Below are 27,808 nucleotides of genomic sequence, written 5' to 3'. Positions count from 1 at the left end.
TCAATCTTGAATTTGAACCTCTGTATGTAAGTGTTCAAAGATTTTAGATTTTAGAATCGGTCTCACCGAGCCGTCTGGCTTCGGTACCACAATAGTGTGGAATAATACCCCGTTCCCTGTTGCAGGAGGGGTACCTTGATTATCACCTGCTGGGAATACAGCTTGTGAATGGCTTCCAAAACTGCCTCCCTGTCAGAGGGAGACGTCGGTAAAGTCGACTTTTGGAAACGGCGAGGGGGAGACGTCTCGAATTCCAATATGTACCCCTGAGATATTACCTGAAGGATCCAGGGGTCTACTTGCGAGTGAGCCCACTGCGCACTGAAATTCATTGAGAACGGGCCCCCACCGTGCCTGAGCTTGTAAAGCCCTAGCGTCATACTGAGGGCTTGGCAGAGGCTGGAAAGGGTTTCTGTTCCTGGGAACTGGCTGATCTCTGCAGCCTTTTTCCTCTCCCTCTGTCACGAGCAGAAAAGAGGAACCTTTTGTCCGCTTGCCAACAAAGGACTGCGCCTGATAATACGGCGTCTTATTTTGAGAGGCGACCTGGGGTACAAACGTGGATTTCCCAGCTGTTGCCGTGGCCACCAGGTCTAAAAGACCGACCCCAAATGTCCCCTTTCAAAGGCAATACTTCCAAATGACGTTTGGAATCCGCATCACCTGACCATTTTACTGGTAGAATTGGACAACGCACTTATACTTGATGCCAGTCGGCAATTATTCCGCTGTGCATCATGCATATATAGAAATGCATCTTTTAAATGCTCTATAGGCAATAATATACTATCCTTATCTAGGATATCAATATTTCCAGTCAGGGAATCCGACCATGCCAACCCAGCACTGCACCTCCAGGCTGAGGCGATAGCTGGTCGCAGTATAACACCAGTATGTGTGTAAATACCTTTTTTTGGATACCCTCCTGCTTTCTATCAGCAGGATCCTTAAGGGCGGCCATCTCATGAGAGGGTAGAGCCCTTGTTCTTACAAGCGTGTGAGCGCCTTATCCCCCCTAGGGGGTGTTTCCCAATGCATCCTAACCTCTAGCGGGAAAGGGTATGCAGCCAATACTTTTTAAGAAATTATTAATTGTTATCGGGGGGAAACCCACGCATCATCACACATTTTATTTCTCAGATTCTGGAAAACTACAGGTAGTTTTTCCCTCACCGAACATAATACCCCTTTTTTGGTGGTACTCGTATTATCAGAAAATAAGAATTTACTTACCGATAATTCTATTTCTCGGAGTCCGTAGTGGATGCTGGGGTTCCTGAAAGGACCATGGGGAATAGCGGCTCCGCAGGAGACAGGGCACAAAAAAGTAAAGCTTTACTAGGTCAGGTGGTGTGCACTGGCTCCTCCCCCTATGACCCTCCTCCAGACTCCAGTTAGGTACTGTGCCCGGACGAGCATACACAATAAGGGAGGCATTTTGAATCCCGGGTAAGACTCATACCAGCCACACCAATCACACCGTACAACTTGTGATCTAAACCCAGTTAACAGTATGACAACAGAAAGGGCCTCTTAAAGATGGCTCCTTAACAATAACCCGAATTAGTTAACAATAACTATGTACAAGTATTGCAGATAATCCGCACTTGGGATGGGCGCCCAGCATCCACTACGGACTCCGAGAAATAGAATTATCGGTAAGTAAATTCTTATTTTCTCTATCGTCCTAAGTGGATGCTGGGGTTCCTGAAAGGACCATGGGGATTATACCAAAGCTCCCAAACGGGCGGGAGAGTGCGGATGACTCTGCAGCACCGAATGAGAGAACTCCAGGTCCTCCTTTGCCAGGGTATCAAATTTGTAAAATTTTACAAACGTGTTCTCCCCCGACCACGTAGCTGCTCGGCAGAGTTGTAATGCCGAGACCCCTCGGGCAGCCGCCCAAGATGAGCCCACCTTCCTTGTGGAGTGGGCTTTTACAGTTTTAGGCTGTGGCAGGCCTGCCACAGAATGTGCAAGTTGAATTGTGTTACAAATCCAACGAGCAATCGACTGCTTAGAAGCAGGTGCGCCCAACTTGTTGGGTGCATACAATATAAACAGCGAGTCAGATTTTCTGACTCCAGCCGTCCTTGCAATGTATATTTTTAAGGCTCTGACAACGTCCAACAACTTGGAGTCCTCCAAGTCGCTAGTGGCCGCAGGCACCACAATAGGTTGGTTCAGATGAAATGCTGATACCACTTTAGGGAGAAAATGCGGACGAGTCCGCAGTTCTGCCCTATCCGAATGGAAGATTAGATAAGGACTTTTATAAGATAAAGCCGCCAATTCAGATACTCTCCTGGCAGAGGCCAGGGCTAGTAACATAGTCACTTTCAATGTGAGATATTTCAAATCCACCTTTTTCAATGGTTCAAACCAATGGGATTTGAGGAAATCTAAAACTACATTTAGATCCCACGGTGCCACCGGAGGCACCACAGGAGGCTGTATATGCAGTACTCCCTTGACAAAAGTCTGGACCTCAGGGACAGAGGCCAATTCTTTTTGGAAGAATATTGACAGGGCCGAAATTTGAACCTTAATGGATCCCAATTTGAGACCCATAGATAATCCTGATTGCAGGAAATGTAGGAAACGACCCAGTTGGAATTCCTCCGTCGGAACCCTCCGATCCTCGCACCACGCTACATATTTTCGCCAAATGCGGTGATAATGTTTCACGGTGACTTCCTTCCGTGCCTTAATCAAGGTAGGAATGACTTCTTCTGGAATGCCTTTCCCTTTTAGGATCTGGCGTTCAACCGCCATGCCGTCAAACGCAGCCGCGGTAAGTCTTGAAAAAGACAGGGACCCTGCTGTAGCAGGTCCCTTCTCAGAGGTAGAGGCCACGGTTCGTCCGTGAGCATCTCTTGAAGTTCCGGATACCAAGTCCTTCTCGGCCAATCCGGAACCACTAGTATTGTTCTTACTCTTCTTTGCCGTATGATCTTCAATACCTTTGGTATGAGCGGCAGAGGAGGAAACACATACACTGACTGGTACACCCAAGGAGTTACCAGTGCGTCCACAGCTATTGCCTGTGGATCTCTTGACCTGGCGCAATATTTGTCCAGTTTCTTGTTGAGGCGAGACGCCATCATGTCTACAATTTGGTCTTTCCCAACGGTCTATTAACATGTTGAAGACTTCTGGATGTAGACCCCACTCTCCCGGATGAAGATCGTGTCTGCTGAGGAAGTCTGCTTCCCAGTTGTCCACGCCCGGGATGAACACTGCTGACAGTGCTATCACGTGATTCTCCGCCCAGCGAAGAATCTTGGCAGCTTCTGCCATTGCACTCCTGCTTCTTGTGCCGCCCTGCCTGTTTACATGGGCGACCGCCGTGATGTTGTCCGACTGAATCAACACCGGCTTTCCTTGCAGGAGAAGTTCCGCCTGGCTTAGAGCATTGTAGATTGCTCTTAGTTCCAGAATGTTTATGTGAAGAGACTTTTCCAGACTCGTCCATACTCCCTGGAAGTTTCTTCCTTGTGTGACTGCTCCCCAGCCTCTCAGGCTGGCGTCCGTGGTCACCAGGATCCAATCCTGAATGCCGAATCTGCGGCCTTCTAATAGGTGAGCCTTCTGCAACCACCACAGAAGTGACACCCTTGTCTTTGGTGACAGGGTTATTCGCAGGTGCATCTGCAGATGCGACCCTGACCATTTGTCCAACAGATCCCTTTGGAATATTCTTGCATGGAATCTGCCGAATGGAATTGCTTCGTAAGAAGCCACCATTTTTCCCAGGACTCTTGTGCATTGATGTACTGACACTTTTCCTGGTTTTAGGAGGTTCCTGACCAGATCGGATAACTCCTTGGCTTTTTCCTCTGGAAGGAAAACCTTTTTCTGAACCGTGTCCAGAATCATTCCTAGGAACAGCAGACGAGTTGTCGGGATTAAATGGGATTTTGGAATATTCAGAATCCACCCGTGTTGTCTTAGCACCTCTTGAGATAGTGCTAAAGCTGTCTCCAGCTGTTCTCTGGACCTTGCCCTTATTAGGAGATCGTCCAAGTATGGGATAACTAATACGCCTTTTCTTCGAAGAAGAATCATCATCTCGGCCATTACCTTGGTAAAGACCCGAGGCGCCGTGGACAATCCGAACGGCAGCGTCTGAAACTGATAGTGACAGTTTTGAACAATGAACCTGAGGTACCCCTGGTGTGCGGGGTAAATCGGAACGTGTAGATACGCATCCTTGATGTCCAAGGATACCATAAAGTCCCCTTCTTCCAGGTTCGCTATCACTGCTCTGAGTGACTCCATCTTGAACTTGAACTTTTTTATGTAGAGGTTCAAGGACTTCAGATTTAGAATAGGCCTTACCGAGCCATCCGGCTTCGGTACCACAAATAGAGTGGAATAATACCCCTTTCCTTGTTGTAATAGGGGTACTTTGACTATCACCTGCTGAGCGTACAGCTTGTGAATGGCTTCCAACACCCTCTCCCTTTCGGAAGAGACGGTTGGTAAGGCAGACTTCAGGAAACGATGAGGAGGATCCGTCTCTAATTCCAACCTGTACCCCTGAGATATTATCTGCAGGATCCAGGGGTCTACCTGCGAGTGAGCCCACTGCGCGCTGTAATTTTTGAGACGGCCCCCCACTGTCCCCGAGTCCGCTTGAGAGGCCCCAGCGTCATGCTGAGGTTTTTGCAGGAGCCGGGGAGGGCTTCTGTTCCTGGGAAGGAGCTGCCTGTTGGTGTCTCTTCCCTCTTCCTCTGCCTCGTGGCAGGTACGACAAGCCCTTTGCTCTCTTATTTTTGTAGGAGCGAAAAGGCTGCGGTTGAAAGGTCGGTGCCTTTCTCTGTTGGGGAGTGACTTGAGGTAAAAAAGTGGATTTCCCGGCAGTAGCCGTGGCCACCAAGTCTGATAGACCAACTCCAAATAACTCCTCCCCTTTATACGGCAAAACCTCCATGTGACGTTTTGAATCCGCATCGCCTGTCCACTGTCGTGTCCATAAGGCTCTTCTGGCTGAAATGGACATAGCACTCACCCGAGATGCCAGTGTGCAAATATCCCTCTGTGCATCACGCATATAGATAAATGCATCCTTTATTTGTTCTAACGACAGTAAAACATTGTCCCTATCTAGGGTATCAATATTTTCAATCAGGGATTCTGACCAAACTACTCCAGCACTGCACATCCAGGCAGTTGCTATAGCTGGTCGTAGTATAACACCTGCATGTGTGTATATATTCTTTTGAATAACTTCCATCTTTCTATCTGATGGATCCTTAAGTGCGGCCGTCTCAGGAGAGGGTAACGCCACTTGTTTGGATAAGCGTGTGAGCGCCTTGTCCACCTTAGGGGGTGTTTCCCAGCGCGCCCTAACCTCTGGCGGGAAAGGGTATAATGCCAATAACTTTTTTGAAATTATCAACTTTTTATCAGGAGCAACCCACGCTTCATCACACACGTCATTTAATTCTTCTGATTCAGGAAAAACTGTTTGTAGTTTTTTCACACCATACATAATACCCTGTTTTACGGTATCTGTAGTATCAGCTAAATGTAACGTCTCCTTCATTGCCAAAATCATATAACGTGTGGCCCTACTGGAAAATACGTTTGAATTTCTACCGTCGTCACTGGAATCAGTGCCCGTGTCTGGGTCTGTGTCGACCGACTAAGGCAAAGGGCGTTTTACAGCCCCTGACGGTGTTTGAGGCGCCTGGACAGGCATTAATTGATTGTCCGGCCGCCTCATGTCCTCAACTGACTGTTTAAGGGAAGATAAACCATCACGTAATTCCACAAATAAAGGCATCCATTCTGGTGTCGACCCCCTGGGGGGTGACATCTGCATATTTGGCAATTGCTCCGCCTCCACACCAATATCGTCCTCATACATGTCGACACCACGTACCGACACACACCGCAAACTCACAGGGAATGCTCTAATGAAGACAGGACCCACTAGCCCTTTTGGGGAGACAGAGGGAGAGTCTGCCAGCACACACCACAAAGCGCTATATATACAAGGGATATCCTTATATTAAGTGCTCCCTTATAGCTGCTTTAATATATATATATATAGCCATTAATGTGCCCCCCCTCTCTGTTTTACCCTGTTTCTGTAGTGCAGTGCAGGGGAGAGACCTGGGAGCCGTTCTGACCAGCGGAGCTGTGACAGAAAATGGCGCCGTGTGCTGAGGAGATAGGCCCCGCCCCTTTTTCGGCGGGTTCTTCTCCCGCTATTTTTCCAGTCAGGCAGGGGTTAAATATCTCCATATAGCCCCTATGGGCTATATGTGAGGTATTTTTAGCCTTGTATAAGGTTTATATTTGCCTCTCAGAGCGCCCCCCCCCAGCGCTCTGCACCCTCAGTGACCGCCCAGTGAAGTGTGCTGAGAGGAAAATGGCGCACAGCTGCAGTGCTGTGCGCTACCTTATGAAGACTGAGGAGTCTTCAGCCGCCGGTTTCCGGACCTCTTCACGCTTCAGCATCTGCAAGGGGGTCGGCGGCGCGGCTCCGGGACCGGACTCCACGGCTGGGCCTGTGTTCGATCCCTCTGGAGCTAATGGTGTCCAGTAGCCAAGCAGCAAATCCACTCTGCATGCAGGTGAGTTTACTACTTTCCCCCTAAGTCCCACGTTGCAGTGATCCTGTTGCCAGCAGGACTCACTGTAAAGAAAAAAACCTAAACTAAACTTTCTCTAAGCAGCTCTTTAGGAGAGCCACCTAGATTGCACCCTTCTCGTTCGGGCACAAAATCTAACTGGAGTCTGGAGGAGGGTCATAGGGGGAGGAGCCAGTGCACACCACCTGACCTAGTAAAGCTTTACTTTTTTGTGCCCTGTCTCCTGCGGAGCCGCTATTCCCCATGGTCCTTTCAGGAACCCCAGCATCCACTTAGGACGATAGAGAAATGTATAAAACATTTTCCATTGTCTCAATCATGTAACGTGTGGCTCTACTGGAAATCACGGTTGTCTCTTCACCGTCGACACAGGAGTCAGTATCCGTGTCGGCGTCTGTATCTGCCATCTGCCTGACGGCCTATGAGACGTCTGGACAGGCACAAGCTGAGTAGCCGGCTGTCTCATGTCAACCACTGTTTTTTTATATATAGAGCTGACACTGTCACGTAATTTTCAACAGTACATCCACTCAGGTGTCGACCCCCTAGGGGGTGTTACAGACACTCTGCTCCGCCTCCACATAATTTTCCTCCTCATACATGTCGACACACACGTACCGACACCCAGCACACACACAGGGAATGCTCTGACAGAGGACCCACTTAGCCCTTTGGGGAGACAGAGGGAGAGTTTGCCAGCACACACCAGAGCGCTATATATGTATAGGGACAACCTTACAATAAGTGTCTATCCCTTATAGCTGCTTATATCTGTTATTTTGCCAAATAAGTGCCCCCCTCTCTTTTTTACCCTGTTTCTGTAGTTGCAGGATGCAGGGGAGATTCTGGGAGCCTTCCTACCAGCGGAGCTGTGTGGGAAAAATGGGGCTGTGTGCCGAGGAGATAGGCCCCGCCCCCTTCACGGCGGGCTCTTCTCCCGCTTTTTACTGGAAAACTGGCAGGGGTTAAATACATCCATATAGCCCAGGAGCTATATGTGATGTATTTTTCGCCAACTAAGGTAAATTCATTGCTTCCCAGGACGCCCCCCCCCAGCGTCCTGCACCCTCAGTGACCGGAGTGTGAAGTGTGCTGAGAGCAATGGCGCACAGCTGCAGTGCTGTGCGCTACCTTATGAAGACAGGAAAGTCTTCTGCCGCCGATTTATGGACCTCTTCTTGCTTCAGCATCTGTAAGGGGGCCGGCGGCGCGGCTCCGGGACCCATCCATGGCTGGGCCTGTGATCGTCCCTCTGGAGCTAATGTCCAGTAGCCTAAGAAACCCAATCCACTCTGCACGCAGGTGAGTTCGTTTCTCTCCCCTAAGTCCCTCGATGCAGTGAGCCTGTTGCCAGCAGGTCTCACTGAAAATAAAAAACCTATTTAAACTTTTACTCTAAGCAGCTCAGGAGAGCCACCTAGATTGCACCCTTCTCGTTCGGGCACAAAATCTAACTGAGGCTTGGAGGAGGGTCATAGGGGGAGGAGCCAGTGCACACCAGCTAGTCCTAAAGCTTTTACTTTGTGCCCAGTCTCCTGCGGAGCCGCTATTCCCCATGGTCCTTTCGGAGTCCCCAGCATCCACTAGGACGTTAGAGAAAAGTACAGTATGTGTTTTGCTTCTTTATTAATATAAATCACAGTGGTAGGCAACTAGGACAATCTTGGTAATTACCATTACTATTAAAAGATTAAGAACTCTGAACAGTGTCATAAGACTACCTTGCAATCACAGTCACATGGCAAATTACATAGTGAGCAGAGATACTTTGGAATACACCTCTGAGCTCATTATTCCCTGTGACATCCTCCCCCTTATTCTCCTATCACATGCCATGCTGACAGTCTTAAATGTAGGGCTAGTTCTAGACTTGTGGAGCTCAGTGCAAATGCTTCCTCTGGCATGCTACCCCCCTCACCCCCCCTTAAAAAAAAAGAAGCATAACGATATGTAGTGCAAGGCATGGCATGGTTCACTCATTAGTGTTCACTGTTGGGAGAATGCAGGGTGTCGAAGGGGAAAGGGTGCATACCTTCCCGAAAATGGGGCGTGGGTTCGGTTCCTCACTCTAGTTGGCATGCCCAGCACTTACAGAGATGCTGAGCTGCCCCCAAGCTCTACCCACACTGTCCTCCATTTTCTCCATTTTTCTGTGCAATGACCAGTTCATACATAGACTTATATTAGTATTATAATCCTAAAATCAGGAGCAAAGGTCCGGTAATCAGCGGTGCAAGTATGCGGGTACGCTCGGGTACGGCGTACCCTTAAGAATTTGGCAGCAGGTACGCAGTACCACTTGCCCCACACTTTGCCATTACCACAATTATAATGGGACACAAACCAACAAGACCATGGTGCTTGGCATCATGACGGCTCCTCCCACTTTGTCAGGGTTACTGGGAGTAAGACAGTGGCTGTATTTTCCTGTTATAATGGAGGTATTACTATATATTGTTATTAAATTGGGGGCATTACTATATATTTCTATTATACTGGAGGTATTACTATATATATCTATTATACTGGAGGCATTACTATATATTTTTAGCCTTGCCTCCAGAATCCCCCCAAAAAAGGGGCTGTGTCATGTAGCCACTCCCACTAACAGCATGTGTCCACGCCCCATCACAACACATGACCACGCCCATTTTTCTGCACTCAGTACCACTAAGAAAATATTTCTACTTGCACCACTGCCGGTAATATAGGATTTTAAAGCTTGTAGAGTTTAAGTCACAGGTGCGGTCTGTTAGTATATGGTTTTATACTATACAGCTGTTAGTAGGTGCTTGAAAATGCTTTAAGGAATCTTTATATTATCTTACTATACATGCTATCCTCAAGCATAGAAATAGCCGTCTCCTGCAGTCAGTAAAAGTCACATGTAGAGTGCTGTTAGTATCATCCTATAGAATAGCTACTTGTTATTCCCACCACTCAGATTAATTATTCATGTCCCACACACAAGCACAATATTATTACTTTTTAGCTCTCTCCGGGGGCATCCCAGGAGAATATTATATGCCGCAATGTTACTCACAGACATTTTCAAGAGGGAACCCTCAGATGCTCAGCGCTGATGTGCTTAGCAGTCAGGTGGCTCATACTCTGCTGGAGAACATGGAGGGACTTAGCGTAGCACCGGCTGCCGCAGAGAAGGAGCCTGCCGGTACTCAGCTCTGGTGGATAGAGAAGTCTGGCTGCTCACACTGTGTGATGGAGAAGTACAGTATACTCTGCTGCCATATGTACAGGCATCCGACCGCAGCTCATCTACAGACTCCAGTGCAGACTTATATTGCAGCGGGAAGCTGTGACCTAGTAAGTGTTGGGTGATTGCAGCCACACCTCCAGGCTGCAGTGCCCAGGGCAACAGCCCTGCTTGGCCACGCCTTGTACCACCAATGCCTACTGACTGTATAGTAGCAGACTGACCATGAAAATATATTTTGGGGAGATAGCAATTTATAGAAGAACAATGATTACTAGATGCATGCTTTAAGGTTTCTATTTCTATTTAAGGAAAATGTCTACTTAAAGAAAGCTGATTTCCCTTCTCAAATTAGTCTTGCACTTAGCATAGTATCATACATTTATCATTAGCATAAGAACAATAACATATGCACTCTTACTGCCAGTTCAAAGCAGCTACTTCATTGATGTATTCAGCACAGCTTACCAGGCTAACTGCAAAAGAGAAAACAAAAGATTCCAAGCATGTCATTTGCATTTAGTGATGCCACAGCGGCAGGAGCAGTAATGAAAATTCAAAAGGCTAAGACACAGCTGATTTTTACAGCACAGGGAGAACTATCTGAGGAACGGGGTAATGAAATACCTATTTCAGCTCCACCTTGTGTAATGGAAACATTCAGCCATTGAGGACTAGTGGAATCAGTTACTAACTCTGCTGCACGCATATAGAAAGGGTGTTCAGTAACAGTACTGTGCCAGCTTCAAGGTACTCATAGCCACAGAATCAAAGTTAATCTGAGAGCCGCTTTTATTGCTGACCAATATTTATTTAATTTTAAACAGAAAAAGGTGTCTTCAGAAACTGATTTTTATTAGTATTATTTAGTTAGAACAAGAACATTGGTTTACAAAGCGCATTTAACAATTTTAGTAACAAAAAAAAAAAACACCTCCGAGCACCACTTTGCTGATCTCCTGGGATGCTAGTGGACTGAAGATCTGTGCTCAGCAGAGGGAGGGATAAGTGCCACTGGGGGGGGACACATGGGATCTACAGTCACAGGGGGGAGGGAGGTTTAAGCCATAAAGAGCCAATCGGGAGGCAACGCGCGCGTGTGTGTGTGTAACTGGAAGATCTGTTATCACTGGTCACGGGCACAACAGACAATGCAACAGGAGGGGGGGGGTAATTCTTTAATGGGGGCATGTGTACATTGGGGGCTGGGGTGGGGATTAATGCTAAAATATGGATTTTTGTTTTCTTACCGTAAAATCTCTTTCTCTGATTCCATCTGGGGGATGCTGCACACTTACTAATGGGTTAGAGTGTGTTGGTAAGGAGTTTGGCACAGAAAATATAGAAAACTAACTCCTCCCCCCTCTAACCCCTCCCATCTCCAGCCTGACCAACAAGCACCTCAGTTAACGTTTAGCCTAGGGAGACAAAACAGAATGTAACCAATAAACCAGACAAATATACGGGAGGAATGGCAGCGTCCCCCAGATGGACTCAGAGAAAGATTTTACGGTAAGTAAACAAAAATCCCTATTTCTCTTTCATCCATCTGGGGGATGCTGCGCACTTACTAATGGGATTTTCCAAAGCAAGCTAATTAGAGGCTCCCTCCTCTAATTAGCTTGCTTTGGAAAATCCCATTAGCTGTCTGTAAAATTTGACACCCAACAGAGGCAGTCTCAAAATCAAAAGTATGAAACCGGTAGAACTTTTGTGAGGTCGCTTCTCTACGCAACTGCTCGACAGATACACCCCCACGAGCAGCCCAAGAGGCTCCAACAGCTCTAGTCGAATGAGGCCGTAGTGGGTCAGGAACCGTAATATTGGAAGAAACGAAAGACTGTCGAATAGCCGAAGTCACTCAACGAGCCACCGAGTTTTTAGAAGCCGGCCAACCCCGTTTGGGTGCGTCAATCAAAATCAGCAATGTATCTGTACGATGAATAGATTCGGTACGAGTCAAATCAATGCGTAAGGCCCTAACAACAGACAATAAGGCCAGAGTAAACGCTGGCAGTACAATGTACTGATTTAGATGGAAAGCCGACACAACCTTCGGAAGAAAAGAAGGTTTCGTACGCAAAACCACTCGGTCATCATGAAAAAAACAACAAAGGTGGTCTATAAGAAAGAGCTGCCAAATCCAAGACACGTCTGGCCGAAGCAACAACCTTGAGTTTGAGGAACCTTAGTTCCACAGAGTCCAAAGGTTCAAACGGAGATCTCTGAAGAGCCGTAAGAACTAAATTTAAGTCCCAGGGAGGAACTGGGGGAACGAAAGGTGGTTGAATCCTAAGCACTCCCTGAAGAAACGTCTGGACCTCTGGAATGAGAGTCAACCTTCTCTGAAAAAGCACCGATAAGGCGGAAACCTGCCCTTTAAGGGAGGAAGGTAGTAGTCCTTTTGTGAGACCATCCTGAAGGAAAGACAACAGGTGAGGTACCCTAAATAAGTCTGGTGCCAATCCGCGTTTCTCACACCAAGCAATGTAAATACGCCACACCCTGTGATAAATTCCAGAAGTTACTGGCTTTCTAGCCTGAAACATCGTTTTCACAACTGGCCAAGATAATCCTTTTGCTCTTAAAATGCTGGATTCAAGAGCCATGCCGTCAAAGCCAGTCGATTTAAATCTGGGTGGCGACGGTCCTTGAAGAAGAAGATCTGGTCGCAGAAGTAGATTGAAAGGCTCCCCGACAACCATGCTGCGCAGAAGCATGTACCACTGGCGCCACGGCCAATTTGGAGCTACTAGAATGACTGGCAGGCCTTCTCGTCGAATCTGTTGAAGTATTCGTGGAATTAGGGGAATCGGTGGAAATGCATATCCCAGTTGAATCTGCCCTAGAGCTGTCAAGGCATCAATTAGTGTTGCCTGAGTACGTGACCCGTATTGAGGGAGCTTCTTGTTGAGATGAGACGCCATCAGATCTATGTCGGGCATTCCTTACAGAGACACTAGAGCAAGAAACACCTCCTGGTGAAGCTCCCACTCTCCTGGGGTGAACAGCATGACGGCTTAAGAAATCTGCTTCCCGATTTTCGACTCCCGGAATGTGAATCACGGAGATGGCCGGAACCCAAAGCTCCGCCCACCGGAGAATATGAGAGACTTTTTTCATGATGTGCCAACTTCGAGTTGCGCCCTGTTTTTTTTTTTTTTTAAATCTGTTTATTAAGGTTTTCACATAATATGAAATGCAAAATAGAAACAATGAATAAGCATACAATGGAGATTATGAAAAAAATAGTACTAACATATACTTCAAGTTATATTAAAAGGAGAGCAGCTCTAATCCACAGAATCTAGACATGTGATCAAGAAACTATAATCTGTATTTTGTCTCAAGATTGTTGAACCAACTTTAACCTGAGAATATGAATTTTTCGGCGTTACCGCAGAATACACCAAAACTGTGGAGCCAAAACATCAGAAATCTCCATCCATGCTATATCAACAGGATAATAAAGAGAGGTGTATATACCTCTATAACCAAACTACCGTTAGTAAGTAACAATAATCGAGATGATAAAAATCAATTTTTGGTATACGGTATCCTGACAGATAGGTAATACCAAACAGAGGAAAGAGAAAAAGAAGAGAATTAGAAATTAGGTGCAAAGAGAGAAGGGGGGGGGGGGGGAGGGGAAAGACATAAGGGTGAATGGTTGGGGAATATGGGGATGTCCTATCAATAAATACGTAGGGAGAAGGATCGTAATTGATGCAGTGGTATAATTATAGGCAGCAGAGGGATCTTGTCCCTTGGGTACCAATATGTATTAGTGTGGAGTGTCACGACAGGGCATCTTCCAGTAATTTCCTATGCAAGAACCATTCTGTGTGTTTGAAAACCTTAAATATTTGAGTCTGTGTGGTCTGATCCCGTGAATCGATATAAAGGCCCCATTTTTTATAGAAGGATTTAATCCCGGATTCAATATTAATTTGGCCCGATTTCCTGTCATAGTATAATATCTGCAGAAGTTTACTGTGTACCTCCGTCAGAGTCGGGGATGAGGACAAGAGCCAGTGGGACAGGATAATTTTTTTAGATACAGTTACTAGAATAGTTAGGAACGGCTGTATCTTCCGTCTCCCTGGTCCCAAGTCCCATTCTGAGAAATTAGCACACAGGCAGGATAGTGGAGTCGCTTTCACATGAATGTGCAATAGCTGGTTAATAAAGGCCATTACTTTATGCCAGAAACGGCGGATCAGACCACACTCCCAAAACATGTGAGAAAATGAAGTTGCACTGACATGGCATTTGGGGCATTCCCCAGGTTCCGTAGGGTTAAATCGTGCGTGTTGTATGGGGGAGATGTATGCTCTCTGTAGGGTGCGAAGATGGACCTCCTGTAAATACGGAGAGGCTAAAGCTTTCAGGGAGGAGACATAGTGATCACTGAGCTGATGATGGGAAGTTAGGCTAGGCATGTCTTTACGCCATTGATCTAGCAATCTATTCCATCTGTGTTCTGTTGATCTAGAGGTCAGAATGTTATACATCTGTCTAATGCGCGTGGGCCCAGCTCTGTGGGCAGCGAGTGAGAGCAGTAATGGAGCAGAGAGAGAGGGGTTATCCTGGGGGTTGTCATGTTTGTGAGTTATGGGGATTAAATAATGTCTGGTTTGGAGGTACATGTAAAAATGGGAGTGGGGTAGGTTGAACTTCTCTCGTAGGGAGGAGAAAGACAACAAAGAGCCTCCCGGGTCAAATACCTTTGAAGAATTGGAGAGACCCTTCTCTTTCCAGAGTCGATAATTAGGGTTGATGAGAGATGGAGGAAAGGCAGGATTGCCCCATAGTGGAATGCATGATGATACTTCTGGATTACTCCTAAATTTTTTGTGCAGAGAGCGCCAGTTATAATAGATATCATGGAAAAGGGGATTATTGCGAACCGAGGTCGGAATCAGGGAGGGCTTACAGAGTAGCAAAGCTCCCGTGGAGTAGGGGGCAAATAAAGCTTCGTCTAAAGCAGAATCAGTGAAGAGTTCCCTGTCGAACAGCCAGTCAGCAGCACAGCTAAATAAGGATGCCATCGAGTAAGACGCATAATCAGGGACCCCAAAGCCACCCGCCAATTTAGGGGCCATCAATTTGTCTAAAGCAATGAATGCTTTCTTCCCCTTCCACAGGAATTTTGACATTATTTTCCGTAGGTATTGGATGTCTCGATTATTAAGTCGGACTGGGAGCATTTGCATAAGGTAAAATAGTTTGGGAAAGACTATACTTTGTAAAACAGCTATCCTCCCCAATAGCGATAAGGGAAGCAATTTCCAACTATCCAAAAGTGTTGTCACCCGTGCTAGACTAGGAGAATAGTTCTCCTCATATAATCTGGATAAATTCGCCGGTATTTGGATCCCTAAGTAGGTAATTTTTGTGGGAGCAATTTTAAAAGAGAGGGATGAAAGGAAGTTAGACATGATGTTTGTGGAGGAGCCTATGAGTAAAATTTCTGACTTGGCTACATTAATCCTATATCCCGCCCTATTCCCAAATGCTTGAATCAGACTCAGAATCTCCGGGATGGAGTTCACCGGGTCTGAGACAAATAAGAGCATGTCATCAGCAAAAAGGGCAAGGCGGAGATCAACATCTCCTATTTTGATCCCTTTAAACACTACAGATTGTCGTAAGGCTATCGCTAGGGGTTCTAGTGCTATGGCAAAAAGTAAGGGTGACAGGGGGCATCCCTGTCTGGTACCCCTGTGAATCTCAAAAGCTGGGGATAGAACCCCATTACATGAAACCTGTGTCAGAGGAGTAGTGTAAAGGAGTTTCAGGAGTTTTACAAAAGGGGCAGGAAAGCCAAAAAGTGAAAGAGAAGAGAAGAGGTGGTCCCAGTCGACCATGTCAAACGCTTTTTCCGCATCGAGAGAGAGGATAACTGGGTGAGTGGAAAGAGAAGAAGAGGAGGAGGAAGCATGGATAGCCGACAGTACCCGCCGTACGTTAACCTCTGAGTGTCTTCCCCAGATTAATCCCGTTTGGTCTTTATGTATGATATGGGGGAGTAAATGCTTAATACGATCTGCTAATATTTTAGTGAGTAACTTGTAATCGAGATTCAGTAAAGAGATCGGGCGATAAGATCCCGGCTGAGAGAGGTCCTTTCCAGGTTTAGGGAGAACCTTGAGAATGGCAGTGTTAAAGTGTCTAAGGAGAGTGTCAGAGGACAAAATCGCATTCAGAACAGACACCAAAGTTCCACCAAGGCGTGGCAGAAGAATCTTATAAAAATCAGCACTAAAGCCGTCAGGACCCGGTGCCTTGTCCCTGCCAAATTGGCTAATGACACTCTTGACCTCCTCAAGCGTAATGGGATCTAGCAATGATTGGACCATAGTGGGAAGTAGTTGTGGGACAGGAAGGGTATCCCAGAAGGCGGAGGGCCATGGAGAGGCAGTAGGAGGAGTCGTAGACAAAGGAGGCTGAGTAGGGGAGTATAGACCTTCGTAAAAGGATCTCATAACATCAGAGATCTCTTGGTAAGTAGTGGTCAGCACGCCAGTGGGTGTACGGAGCGGGTGTGTGACCATAGGGGGACGGGAGCCATTTAGTAATGTCGTCAATAATTTACCAGTTCTATTGCCAAATTTATCGTATCTATAATTTACCGAAAAGGAGAATCTGCTGCCCATGGAAGACATAAATTCATCAAAGTGAGTTTTGGCATTTAGATAAAGGAGGCGGTTTTGCGAGGTGGGGGAGGATTTGTAATGCTGGTAGGCCGTCGACAGGAGCCTCTGAAACTCCAAATATTGAGTGGCATATTTTTTATTATTAGCTGAAACATAGGATATGATATCACCCCGGAGGACTGATTTCGCAGTCATCCAGAATAATATAGGGTCCTCATCTAGATGGGATGCATTATTAGACTGGAAAGATTCCCAGGAAGATTCCAATTTCTGTTGGAACTTTAGGGAGTTTGCGAGATATGACGGGAATCGCCAGAGTTTAGGAGAGGGGGAGGAGACATCTGGAAAGTGAAGGGTCGCAGTAACCAGGGCATGATCCGAGAGGGCTATGGCCTCAATTTGGGAATCAGACACATGAGGAAGCAGGGAATGTGATAATAGAATATAGTCTATCCTAGATAGTGTGTGATGGGCAGCGGAGAGGCATGTGTATTCTTTTTCCGTGGGGTGTAAAGCTCTCCAGATATCTACTGCTTGCAGTTTTTCTGCTAAAAAGGGAACTCCCAAGTTTGGGTAATGAAAGATGTCTCGCTGGTAAATGGGACCTATCTAGGTAGGAGGATGAGATTAGATTTAAATCACCACAGAGGAGTAGGGGCTCTGTAAGGAAGGGGGACAATTTGGCTAGTAGAGTCTGAAAAAACTTCTTGTTATAAACATTAGGAGCATAGACATTTCATATGGAGTACATTTTACCATTAATCTTTGCAGATAGTAAGACATAACGACCATCTGGGTCAGCTACAGTGGAAACCACCTCCGTGGGAATATGGCTTTTTACCAATACAACAACACCCCTGGCTTTAGAATTATATGAGCTAGAACCCAGTACCCGCCAGTTTAAGGTGTTCAGCTTCACCGTCTATTCTGGCGTGAGGTGTGTTTCCTGAAGGAATGCCAGGTCTATCCGCTGTTTGTTAAGATAAAGGAGTATTTTCCATCTCTTCGCTGGGGAGTTAAATCCCCCCACATTCCAAGTTCCCACTACTAAGTCAGGCATAATGCAGTGGAAAAGACAAAACGTATGCACCAACCACTGCCAGCTTTATACGGATAAAGACAGTTACATCCCGGGAGGGGGGCAGGAGAGAGGGGGGAGGAAGGAGACAATACAAGGAGGAGAGAAGAATTAGAAAGGAGAAAAGTAAACAACAGGTCGTACAATATGAAAAACATCACAGTACTAATGATCATTATCGCAATGACCAGCGACCTCCGGCTAACGGTCATGCACGAGGACCAATAACAGCGGTCTCGCGCACGGGCGTTAGAGGACAGGAATGTAATAGTAAGGGAGGAGTCCCTCCCCACCGTCATCATATAAGTATCCATACCCGCCCGAAGAGAACCCCCATATATAGACAAAACACGAATGACAATCAGGGAGCGGTGGTTACCGAAGTGCAGTTTCAGTAATCATATCAGTATAAAAATATGACTAACTAAATTGAAAATCAACATAAGTTAATCCCACATCTAAGTGAGCTGAGTTATATATAGCATTAGATGCAATTGAGTGAAAAGAATACAGTGAAGAAAGTGGGTGCATATAATCTGAGGACATGTATAATCATAATACAGCAGCAGTAGTCATTGAACAGCATGTAGACAGCAATAAGAGGATACTGCCAGTAAGGGGGTGCATGAAAGCATCCGAGTGGGGTCGAGGAATCACAACGTAGCTGTCGATGAAGGACGATCTGTGATGTCCACGCTATCTTCTCTTGCAACATTGCGCAGGTATGCTGCTGCGTCAGCGGGTGACAAAAAGTCCTTGTGGGAGGTACCCTCATAAATGCGCAAGCGAGCGGGATAAAGCAGGCCAAACTTGCGGCCCTCTGACACGAGTTGAGTGCAAATAGGGGAGAAAGCCTTACGAGTCAGTTCCACTGAGTAATCCTGAAATATGTAGAGCTTATTACCCTCCCATTGTAAATCTTTCACTTTACGGGAAGCAGACCAAAATGTCATTTTATGAAGGTAGTTCAGACATCGGAACACAGTCACACGTGGGCGCGGTCTGTTGGGGGTGGGAACTGGGCCCACTCGGTGCACCCTCTCAATCACGAGATCACTACAGTCCCGTTCAATGCCCAAAAGCGAAGGAAGGGTGATACGTACAAAGTGTGCCAGTGCTGTGCCTTTAATAGATTCTGGCAGTCCCACTAATCTTATATTATTTCTTCTCGAACGATTCTCAATATCATCTAATTTATTCCATATCTGATAATTTTCTGTAGTGAGGGATTTTACTGAATGGTGCAGCCCTTCTATGTCATGGGTAGCTGCTTGAAGCTGTGTTTCAGTGTGGGTGACCCTCTGTGTCAGGTGCTGCAGTTGTTTAGATATATCACAGACTGCTTGGGACAAGAGGGGTGCCATTGTAGCAGTGATAGCAGCCACTACATCCCCATATGTGACAGGGGCTGCAGGGTCACGGCATACCTGGGAGCCTGTGTTGTCTATGCCCTCCCCTGCAGCCTTCTTAGAAGCCGGGGAGACCACCTCTGGTCCGGCGTCCGGACACTGGCCACGCGGCGCTTCTCCTGTCTGGTTGATGCGCCAGCGGGAGCTTGGGGAGCCGCAACTACGGCTGTCACAAAACGGTCCATCGTGACCGCGGGTACCGGCGGGGGTAATCCGGGCGGTGTAGAGGCTATGATAGCCTTGTAAAGATATTTTAAAGCGGGCGGCGGGGACGGAGCTCCTGCAGTGAGCTTCCTACGCCATGCGTCCCGAGTTGCGCCCTGTTTATGTAAGCCACCGCCGTGGTGTTGTCGGACTGAATACACACTGGATGACCCTGGTCTGTATTTGAATGAGAGCATTACAGATCGCTCTCAGTTCCAAAATGTTGATCTGTAATGTCGATTCTTGACGGGTCCAGACTCCCCTGAAAGTGATGAAACACTGCTCCCCAGCCCGTGAGATTGGCGTCCGTGGTGACCAACATCCAAGACCAAATAGTGAACTGGACTCCCTTGGTCAGAGTGTAGTTGTGAAGTCACCAGTGGAGAGATTGACGAGTCTGTACCGTCAAACGGAACAATTGAGAGTCCAGACGAGCTCCCACCCGAGTCCAACATCTGAGAATTTGAGCCTGAAGGGGTCGTGCATGAAATCTGGCATATGGTACTGCTTCGAAGGTTGCTTCCCTAACACCTGCATGCATCTGAGAACTGAGACTAATCGGCAATTGTAACAGTGTTCGAATTCTGGACCGTAAGTCCTGTATCTTGTCCTGAGGAAGAAAAACTTTCTGGCTCTTGGTGTCGAATAAGAGTCCTAGAAACACCATCTTCTGGGAAGGAAGCAGGGACTATTTTGCTAAATTTATTATCCACCCGAATTACTGTAAGGTGTCTACTGTGAGCTGCAAGTGCTTGTGAAGAGCAGTCTCTGATGGAGCCTTGATCAACAGATCGTCCAAGTAGGGCATTATGTTGACTCCCCGACACCTCAGTACCGCCACAATAAGGCCCATGATTTTTGTAAACACCAGAGAGGCCGTGGTGAGACCGAACAGGAGAGCCTGAAACTGAAAGTGCCAAGGGCCAACTGCAAATTTCAGAAGATATTGGTGACCTGTCCAAATGGGAACATGTAGGTATGCATCCTTTAAGTCTATGGAAGCCAAATATTCCTCCGGTTCCATGGAGGCGAAAATTGAACGAATGGATTCCGTTTTGAATTTCTGGATAGAGAGAGATACAGATTTAGGCATTTGAGATTTAAAATGGGCCGAAAACGAACCGTCCGTTTTTTTTCCGAGAATAAGACTCAAGCAAAAGCCCTGACCTTTTTGTTGGTTAGGAACTAGAAGAATTACTCCGTTGTGTAAAAGCGTGGCCGTCGCTTGAATGAGAGCTTGCTGTCTGGAGGGATCGCTTGGGGGAGGAGAGACAGAAAATCAATGTGGGACTGGTTCCCCGCCACCCACCGATCTGGTTTCGACAGGAGCCAAACTTCCTTGAAATGTAGTAACCTTGCCCCGACCACCAGTGATCCCTCTGGAGACCTCGAAGCGTCATGCGGCAGGCTTGTCGGTAGACTTGACGGCTGGTCTACGAGTTGCCTGTGTTCCTCTACCTCTGAATGCTCCTCTACGTGGAAATCTTGAAAAGGCCTGAAAGGACTGGAAACTTCCCCTGCCCTGAGTACAAAAGGACAGAAACTTTGTGGGTTTCGGATTTTGAGGGGCAAAGAGAAGAAAATGACTCTTGCATTCGGCAGTATTGGAAATAATTTGTGTTAGTTCTGAGACAAGAAGAAACTCCCCTTCAAAGGGCACAGCTGTTAAAGTCTGTTTCGAATCAGTGTCAGCGTTCCAAACCTGAAGCCAGAGAGATCTTCTTGCCGTTACAGCTAATGCAGAAACACGTGACTGGAGTGCAGCAGATTCACACAATGGGGTATATGCAATTCCGTACGAATTGCGGCTTTTTTTCGCCCGTTTTTAAATTCGACACAATTCGACCGTCGAATCCCAGCCGGCGGGTGCCGGAATTCGACATATTCAATTAAAAACGGATTCGACAGTCCTGCTGTCGAAAAACGGACCAATTGACGGATAAGTGCGTCCTGGATTCGACTTTTCGGACGGCACAAAAATGGTTAAAAAACCCTAAAAAAAAATTGCGTGGGGACCCCCTCCTAAGCATAACCAGCCTCGGCTCTTTGAGCCGGTCCTGGTTGTAAAAATACGGGGAATAAATTGACAGGGGATCCCCCGTATTTTTAGAACCAGCACCGGGCTCTGCCTCCGATCCTGGTGCAAAGAATACGGGGGACAAAAGACATAGGGGTCCCCCGTATTTTTAACACCAGCATCGGGCTCCACTAGCTGGAGAGATAATGCCACAGCCGGGGGACACTTTTATATCGGTCCCTGCGGCTGTGGCATTAAATCCCCAACTAGTCACCCCTGGCCGGGGTACCCTGGAGGAGTGGGGACCCCTTAAATCAAGGGGTCCCCCCCCTCCAGCCACCCAAGGGCCAGGGGTGAAGCCCGAGGCTGTCCCCCCATCCATGGGCTGTGGATGGGGGGCTGAGAGCCTTGTGACAAAAGAATATTGTTTTTTTGCAGCAGAACTACAAGTCCCAGCAAGCCTCCCCCGCAAGCTGGTACTTGGAGAACCAGAAGTATCAGCATGCGGGGGAAAAATGGGCCCGCTGGTACCTGTAGTTCTACTGCAAAAAAAATACCCAAATAAAAACAGGACACGCACACCGTGAAAGTAAAACTTTATTACATACATGCCGACACACACATACTTACCTATGTTATCATGCCGTCTCTGTCCACACGTCTCCAAGATGAATCCATGGGGTACCTGAAAATAAAATTATACTCACCTAAATCCAGTGTGTCCTGTTCTTTTTTGTAATCCACGTACTTGGCAAAAAAACAAACCGCATACCAGAACCATGGGACCCCTTTCCCCGAATGCTGAGACTCCTGTCACAGAGGGTGCCTTCAGCCAATCTGGGAGCTCCACGTCGTGGCACTCTCCTGATTGGCTATGCGCGACTGAGCTGTCAGACAGCGCATCGCACAGCCGCTCCATTATCTTCAATGGTGGGAACTTTGCGGTCAGCAGTGAGGTTACCCGCGGTCAACCGCTGACCGCGAGTAACCTTTGGGTACAGCTCAGATGCGGGTGGTCTTCTGTATGCCGAATGTCGGGATCCCGGCGCACAGTACACCGGCGCCGGAATCCCTACATACCGACAACTATTCTCCCTTGTGGGGGTCCACGACCCCCCTGGAGGGAGAATACGCGCCACCGTGCCCGCAAGGGGCTCCTTTGCGCTCGCCACGCTGTCGGTATGCCGGCTGTCGGGCTCCCGGCGCCGGTATGCTGGTCGCCGGGAGCCCGAGCGCCGGCATACCATACTACACCCCTCAGACGCGCATAGCCAATCAGGAGAGTGCCACGACGTGGAGCTCCCTGATTGGCTGAAGGGACCCTCTGTGACAGAAGTCACGGGGGGTCTCAGCATTCGGGGAAAGGGGTCCCATGTGTAAACATGGGACCCCTTTCAGTGCGTGGTTCGGGTATGCGGTTTGTTTTTTTGCCAAGTATGTGGATTACAAAAAAGTACAGGACACACTGGATTTAGGTGAGTATAATTTTATTTTCAGGTACCCCATGGATTCATCTTGGAGACGTGTGGACAGAGACGGCGTGTGAACATAGGTAAGTATGTGTGTGTCGGCATGTATGTAATAAAGTTTTACTTTCACGGTGTGCGTGTCCTGTTTTATTTGGGTATTTTTTTTGCAGTAGAACTACAGGTACCAGTGGGCCCATTCCCCCCCCCCCCCCCGCATGCTGGTACTTCTGGTTCTCCAAGTACCAGCTTGCGGGGGAGGTTTGCTGGGACTTGTAGTTCTGCTGCAAAAAACAATATTCTTTTATTTGTCACAATGCTATCAGCCCCCCATCCGCAGCCCATGGATGGGGGGGGACAGCCTCGGGCTTCACCCCTGGCCCTTGGGTGGCTGGAGGGGGGGACACCCCTTGATTTAAGGGGTCCCCACTCCTCCAGGGTACCCCGGCCAGGGGTGACTAGTTGGGGATTTAATGCCACGGCCGCAGGGACCGATATAAAAGTGTCCCCCGGCTGTGGCATTATCTCTCCAGCTAGTGGAGCCCGGTGATGGTGTTAAAAATACGGGGGACCCCTACGTCTTTTGTCCCCCGTATTTTTTGCACCAGGACCGGACGCAGAGCCCGGTGCTGGTTCTAAAAATATGGGGGATCCCCTGTCATTCCCCCCCCCCCCGTATTTTTACAACCAGGACCGGCTCAAAGAGCCCGAGGCTGGTTATGCTTAGGAGGGGGGACCCCACGCATTTTTTTTTCAGGATTTTAACCCATTCCCACCCCTTCCCACTGAAAACCATGCTCTCTCTATTAGCCAGTTAAAAAAAATATATATATTTTAAAAAATATATAAATACTTGTGTCTCCTAATAGACAAACCAAGTAGATAATACCTTCTAATATAAATAGATATGCTATTGGCAATAAAAAAGACAAAAAAAACATGCTTTTAAATTTTATTAGATTCCGCCAGCAAAGTGAGGCGGAATGAAATTGACGAAATTACTGTCGAAAAGACATTCTTCAACTGAATATACTTTTGTCGAAAAGCCGCATTTTTACCACTGCAGACATGTAGAATTTTAAAAATATCGAATTGCAAAAAGTCGAATCTGAAACGTCCGTTTTTTTTGTCGAAAAGTACTGTATTGCATTGTCGAAATCAAATTCGACATGTTTTTTTTTTGTCGAAAATGCCCCGTTTTTCGACTTTTGCGGCAATTCGACCGCAATTGCATATACCCCAATGCCTCTCCTACATAAGTCAGAGCTTCAGAAATCTGTTCTGCTAATTGAATAGCTTCCGATGGATCGTCAGATTGCATTCCAGACACCACCTGTGCTAACCAGTCATCCACGGCCTTAAGCACCCAAGCGCCAGCGAGGACTGGACGTAGAGAAATACCTGATAAGGCAAACATAGATTTAAGAATTGCCTCTATTTTTCTATCTGTAGAATCCTTCAAGGTAATTGATTGCACGGAGGGAATAACCATAGCCTTTGCCAAGTGTGTAATAGGGGCATCTACCTTTGGGGCTGTTCCCCAAAATTTTGTGTCCTCCTCCGTAAATGGATACAAAAACCTCAATTTCTTAGGGGCCTGGAAATGAGAGCCCGGTTTAAGCGAGGGCTCCTTCAAAATATCCGCAAAGTGTGAATTAGAAGGGAAGACAGACACTTGTCTTTTCTGCCTGTTGAAAAAGGCTGTTGAAGTCTCCGCCACCGCCGTATCTTGGAGAGTAAGAGTCTGACGAATGGCTTCTATCAGTAATCTAACACCTGAACTTGTAGACTTCGGGTCCACTTCATCCTCCTTTAAGGGAGAGGCTACCGAATCTAGGGGGTCATTCCGAGTTGATCGCTCGCTAGCAGTTTTTAACAGCTGTGCAAACGCATAGTCGCCGCCCACTGGGGAGTGTATTTTTGCTTTGCAAAAGTGCGAATGCCTGTGCAGCAGAGCGCTTGCAAAAACATTTTGTGCAAAATGAGACCAGCCCTGTAGTTACTCTATGTGTGCGTTGATTCTAAGGTTGGAGGGTTGGCTTTTGACGTCACACACCCGTCCAGCGTTCGCCCAGCCATGCCTGCGTTTTCCCTGGCACTCCTGCGTTTTTCTAAGCACTCCCTGAAAACAGTCAATTGACACCCAGAAACGCCCCTTTCCTGTCAATCTTCTTGCGGCCGCCAGTGTGAATGAAAACGTTGCTAGAACCTGTGCAAAACCACAAAAGCCTTTGTACCTGTACGTCTTGCGTGCGCATTGCGGTGCCTACGCATGCGCAGAAATGCCGATTTTTAGCCTGATCGCTGCGCTGCGAACAACGGCAGCTAGCGATCAACTCGAAATGACCCCCATAACTCCTCCGCTGGAAAAGTTGTAGCGGGTAAAGGGTGTGAGCATTTAGAGGCAGTAGAATTACCCGAAGAAGTCACTATCTTGTTCAAGGACTGAGCTAAATCCGAGAGATACTAGCCCATATTTTTCGCCCACAGTGGCTCCTCAGGAGTCTGACCGGAATCAGTACCTGATATGGCCTGGTGCAAATCAGAAATGGTATCGGCTATGTTTTTGGCCCATAGAGGCATAGACTGATCTGCGAAACTTCCCTGCTGGTCCACTACCGGTGTTCCAGAGCAGGTTGTACAGAGAGTACCCGCGTCCGTGCTACCCCTAGAAAGTTTGGAACCACATTGTGAACACGCAAAACAAACAACCGAGCCTGCTTTTCCTTTTGCAGACTTGTCCGGTTTACTGGCCATATCACAATTTTTATCAGTGTCCATAAAACAGAATGAATACAAAAAAGTCCAAGAATGTGCCCTGAAAAGGATTGCGGGAGATAGATAGATAGATAGATAGATAGATAGATAGATAGATAGATAGATAGATAGATAGATAGATAGATAGATAGATAGATAGATAGAGCCCACCTGTGTAATAACAGGGTAAAATAGCCACTATTAGTGAACCCCACTATGATTAATGAGTGTACCACTAAAGTATAGGCTCTGTAAATCTAAACAGGGCAGCCTCCTAAACACATTGATAAGATAGTAATTGCTGTTGCTTGTTCCCAGTCTGTAATTTCAGTCCGTGTGCGTGTGACAGCTGCGCAGCATTCCCCGTACTAGAGCCCCGCCAGCGTGTATAAGATGGCACCCGGAGCTCAAGATAGGAAGTGTGCGGATGTGTGCACGGCCCTATCAATGCGGGAAGTGTCCTCTTCCCCTTCATCTTTACCACTGCGGCTGCCCGGAAATGCCCTTCAATAGAAGGATCCTGCGCCGCTGAAAGCCACAGCTTCCCTTCAGGAAAAGAACCGCGGCGCATCTGGCACTGTCTGGTGGTTAGCGGGGAGAAATTAACCTCCCTTCACTCCTGCACTGCTCAGCTCACAAACCGCTGTTAAGAATCAGCGGAAAAAGGTACAAAGCCTCCGCATACAGAGCGTGGGGGGGAAGAGGGGGAGGGAAGAGGTCTGAAAATAAAAGTCACTACATACTTAAACATCAGCAGAATAGAAGGATGGAACAGCCCAATACTGCCAAGGCAGTTTGTGGCTGTCCGGATAGAGAGCCCCAGTGACCAGAGTATGGTGACAATCCAGAGGCAATTAGAGTGGGAAACACGACCTATACTATCTAACCATCACTATAGTTGTACCTGTCACCTGTATACTAAAAACTATAGGCAAAAACGGTGGCTGTACTCCACAGGCACAAAACTAAAACTGAGGTGCTTGTTGGTCAGGCTGGAGATGGGAGGAGTTAGTTTCTATAGGTTTTGTGCCAAACTCCTTACCCATACACTCTAACCCATTAGTAAGTGTGCAGCGTCCCCCAGATGGATGAAAGAGAAAATAGGATTTTAAATTACCTACCGGTAAATCCTTTTCTCGCAGTCCGTAGAGGATGCTGGGGTCCACAATAGTACCATGGGGTATAGACGGGTCCACTAGGAGCCACTGGCACTTTAAGAGTTTGAGAGTGTGGGCTGGCTCCTCCCTATTTGCCCTCCTACCAGACTCAGTCTAGAAACTGTGCCCGAGGAGACGGACAATTCGAGAGAAGGATTTTACACAGATAGTGGCGAGATTCACACCAGCTCACACATACAAGGCAAACCAAGCTAACTAGCTTGAAACATCAGCAATGGCTGAACAATATTACTTAACCAAGTAACAAAACAGTACTAAACCAAGAACTAAGCAGTACTGAACAAAGGAACCACTGCAGGATCACGAAGTGCTGTTGCTGGCACCCAGCATCTTCTACGGACTACGAGAAAAGGATTTACCGGTAGGTAATTAAAATTCTATTTTCCCTTACGTCCTAGAGGATGCTGGGGTCCACATTAGTACCATGGGGATGTACCAATGCTCCCAGAACTGGAGGGAGAGCGCGGAGGCTCCTGCAGAACTGATTGACCAAACTTCAAGTCCTCAGAGGCCAAAGTATCGAACTTGTAGAACTTAGCAAACGTGTTGGACCCCGACCAAGTAGCCGCTCGGCAAAGCTGTAAAGCCGAGACACCCCGGGCAGCCGCCCAGGAAGAACCCACCTTACGAGTAGAGTGGGCCTTAACAGACATAGGACACGGCAATCCTGCCGTCAAATACGCATGCTGAATAGTGAACCTGATCCAGTGAGATATAGTCTGTTTAGAAGCAGGACACCCAAGTTTCTTGGGATCATACAGGACAAACAGAGAGTCCGATTTTCTGTGACGAGCAGTCCTCTTCACATAGATTTTCAGAGCCCTTACAACATCCAAGGACTTGGATGAAATTGAGGAGTCAGTAGCCACTGGCACCACAATAGGTTGGTTAATAAAAAATGCTGACACAACCTTCGGAAAGAACTGCTGACGTGTCTGGAGCTCAGCTCTAACTTCATGAAGATCAAGTAGGGGCTCTTACAAGACAAAGCCCCAAACTCCGACACACGTCTAGCAGAAGCAAAGGCCAACAAAGTGACAGCCTTCCACGTGAGAAATTTGACCTCAACCTCCGGTAGAGGTTCGAACCAATCCGATTGGAGGAACTGTAACACCACGTTAAGATCCCAGAATCGGAGAAAAGCCTGATGCGGCGGCCAAATCGTAATGTGGAGGTACGCCTCCTTGATATCTAGGGATACCAGGAATTCCCCCTCCTCCA

At 47.3% G+C, this 27,808-nt stretch overlaps 1 protein-coding gene across 1 annotated transcript in view; it reads right to left on the bottom strand.

The window, feature by feature from the left end:
* TMEM18 (transmembrane protein 18) overlaps positions 1-27,808 on the bottom strand; it is a 61,585-nt gene that overhangs the window by 10,011 nt on the left and 23,766 nt on the right. Inside the window, exon 3 of the mRNA XM_063919511.1 lies at positions 10,241-10,295. Within this exon, the coding sequence (XP_063775581.1) occupies positions 10,241-10,295 (55 nt within the window). The remainder of the gene's footprint in view (positions 1-10,240; positions 10,296-27,808) is intronic.

The sequence above is a fragment of the Pseudophryne corroboree genome, chromosome 4, assembly GCF_028390025.1.
Source record: "Pseudophryne corroboree isolate aPseCor3 chromosome 4, aPseCor3.hap2, whole genome shotgun sequence".
In the NCBI taxonomy this organism is placed as follows: domain Eukaryota; kingdom Metazoa; phylum Chordata; class Amphibia; order Anura; family Myobatrachidae; genus Pseudophryne; species Pseudophryne corroboree.
The sequence above is the reverse complement of the archived record's forward strand: the minus strand, read 5'-3'. Positions and strand labels throughout refer to the sequence as shown.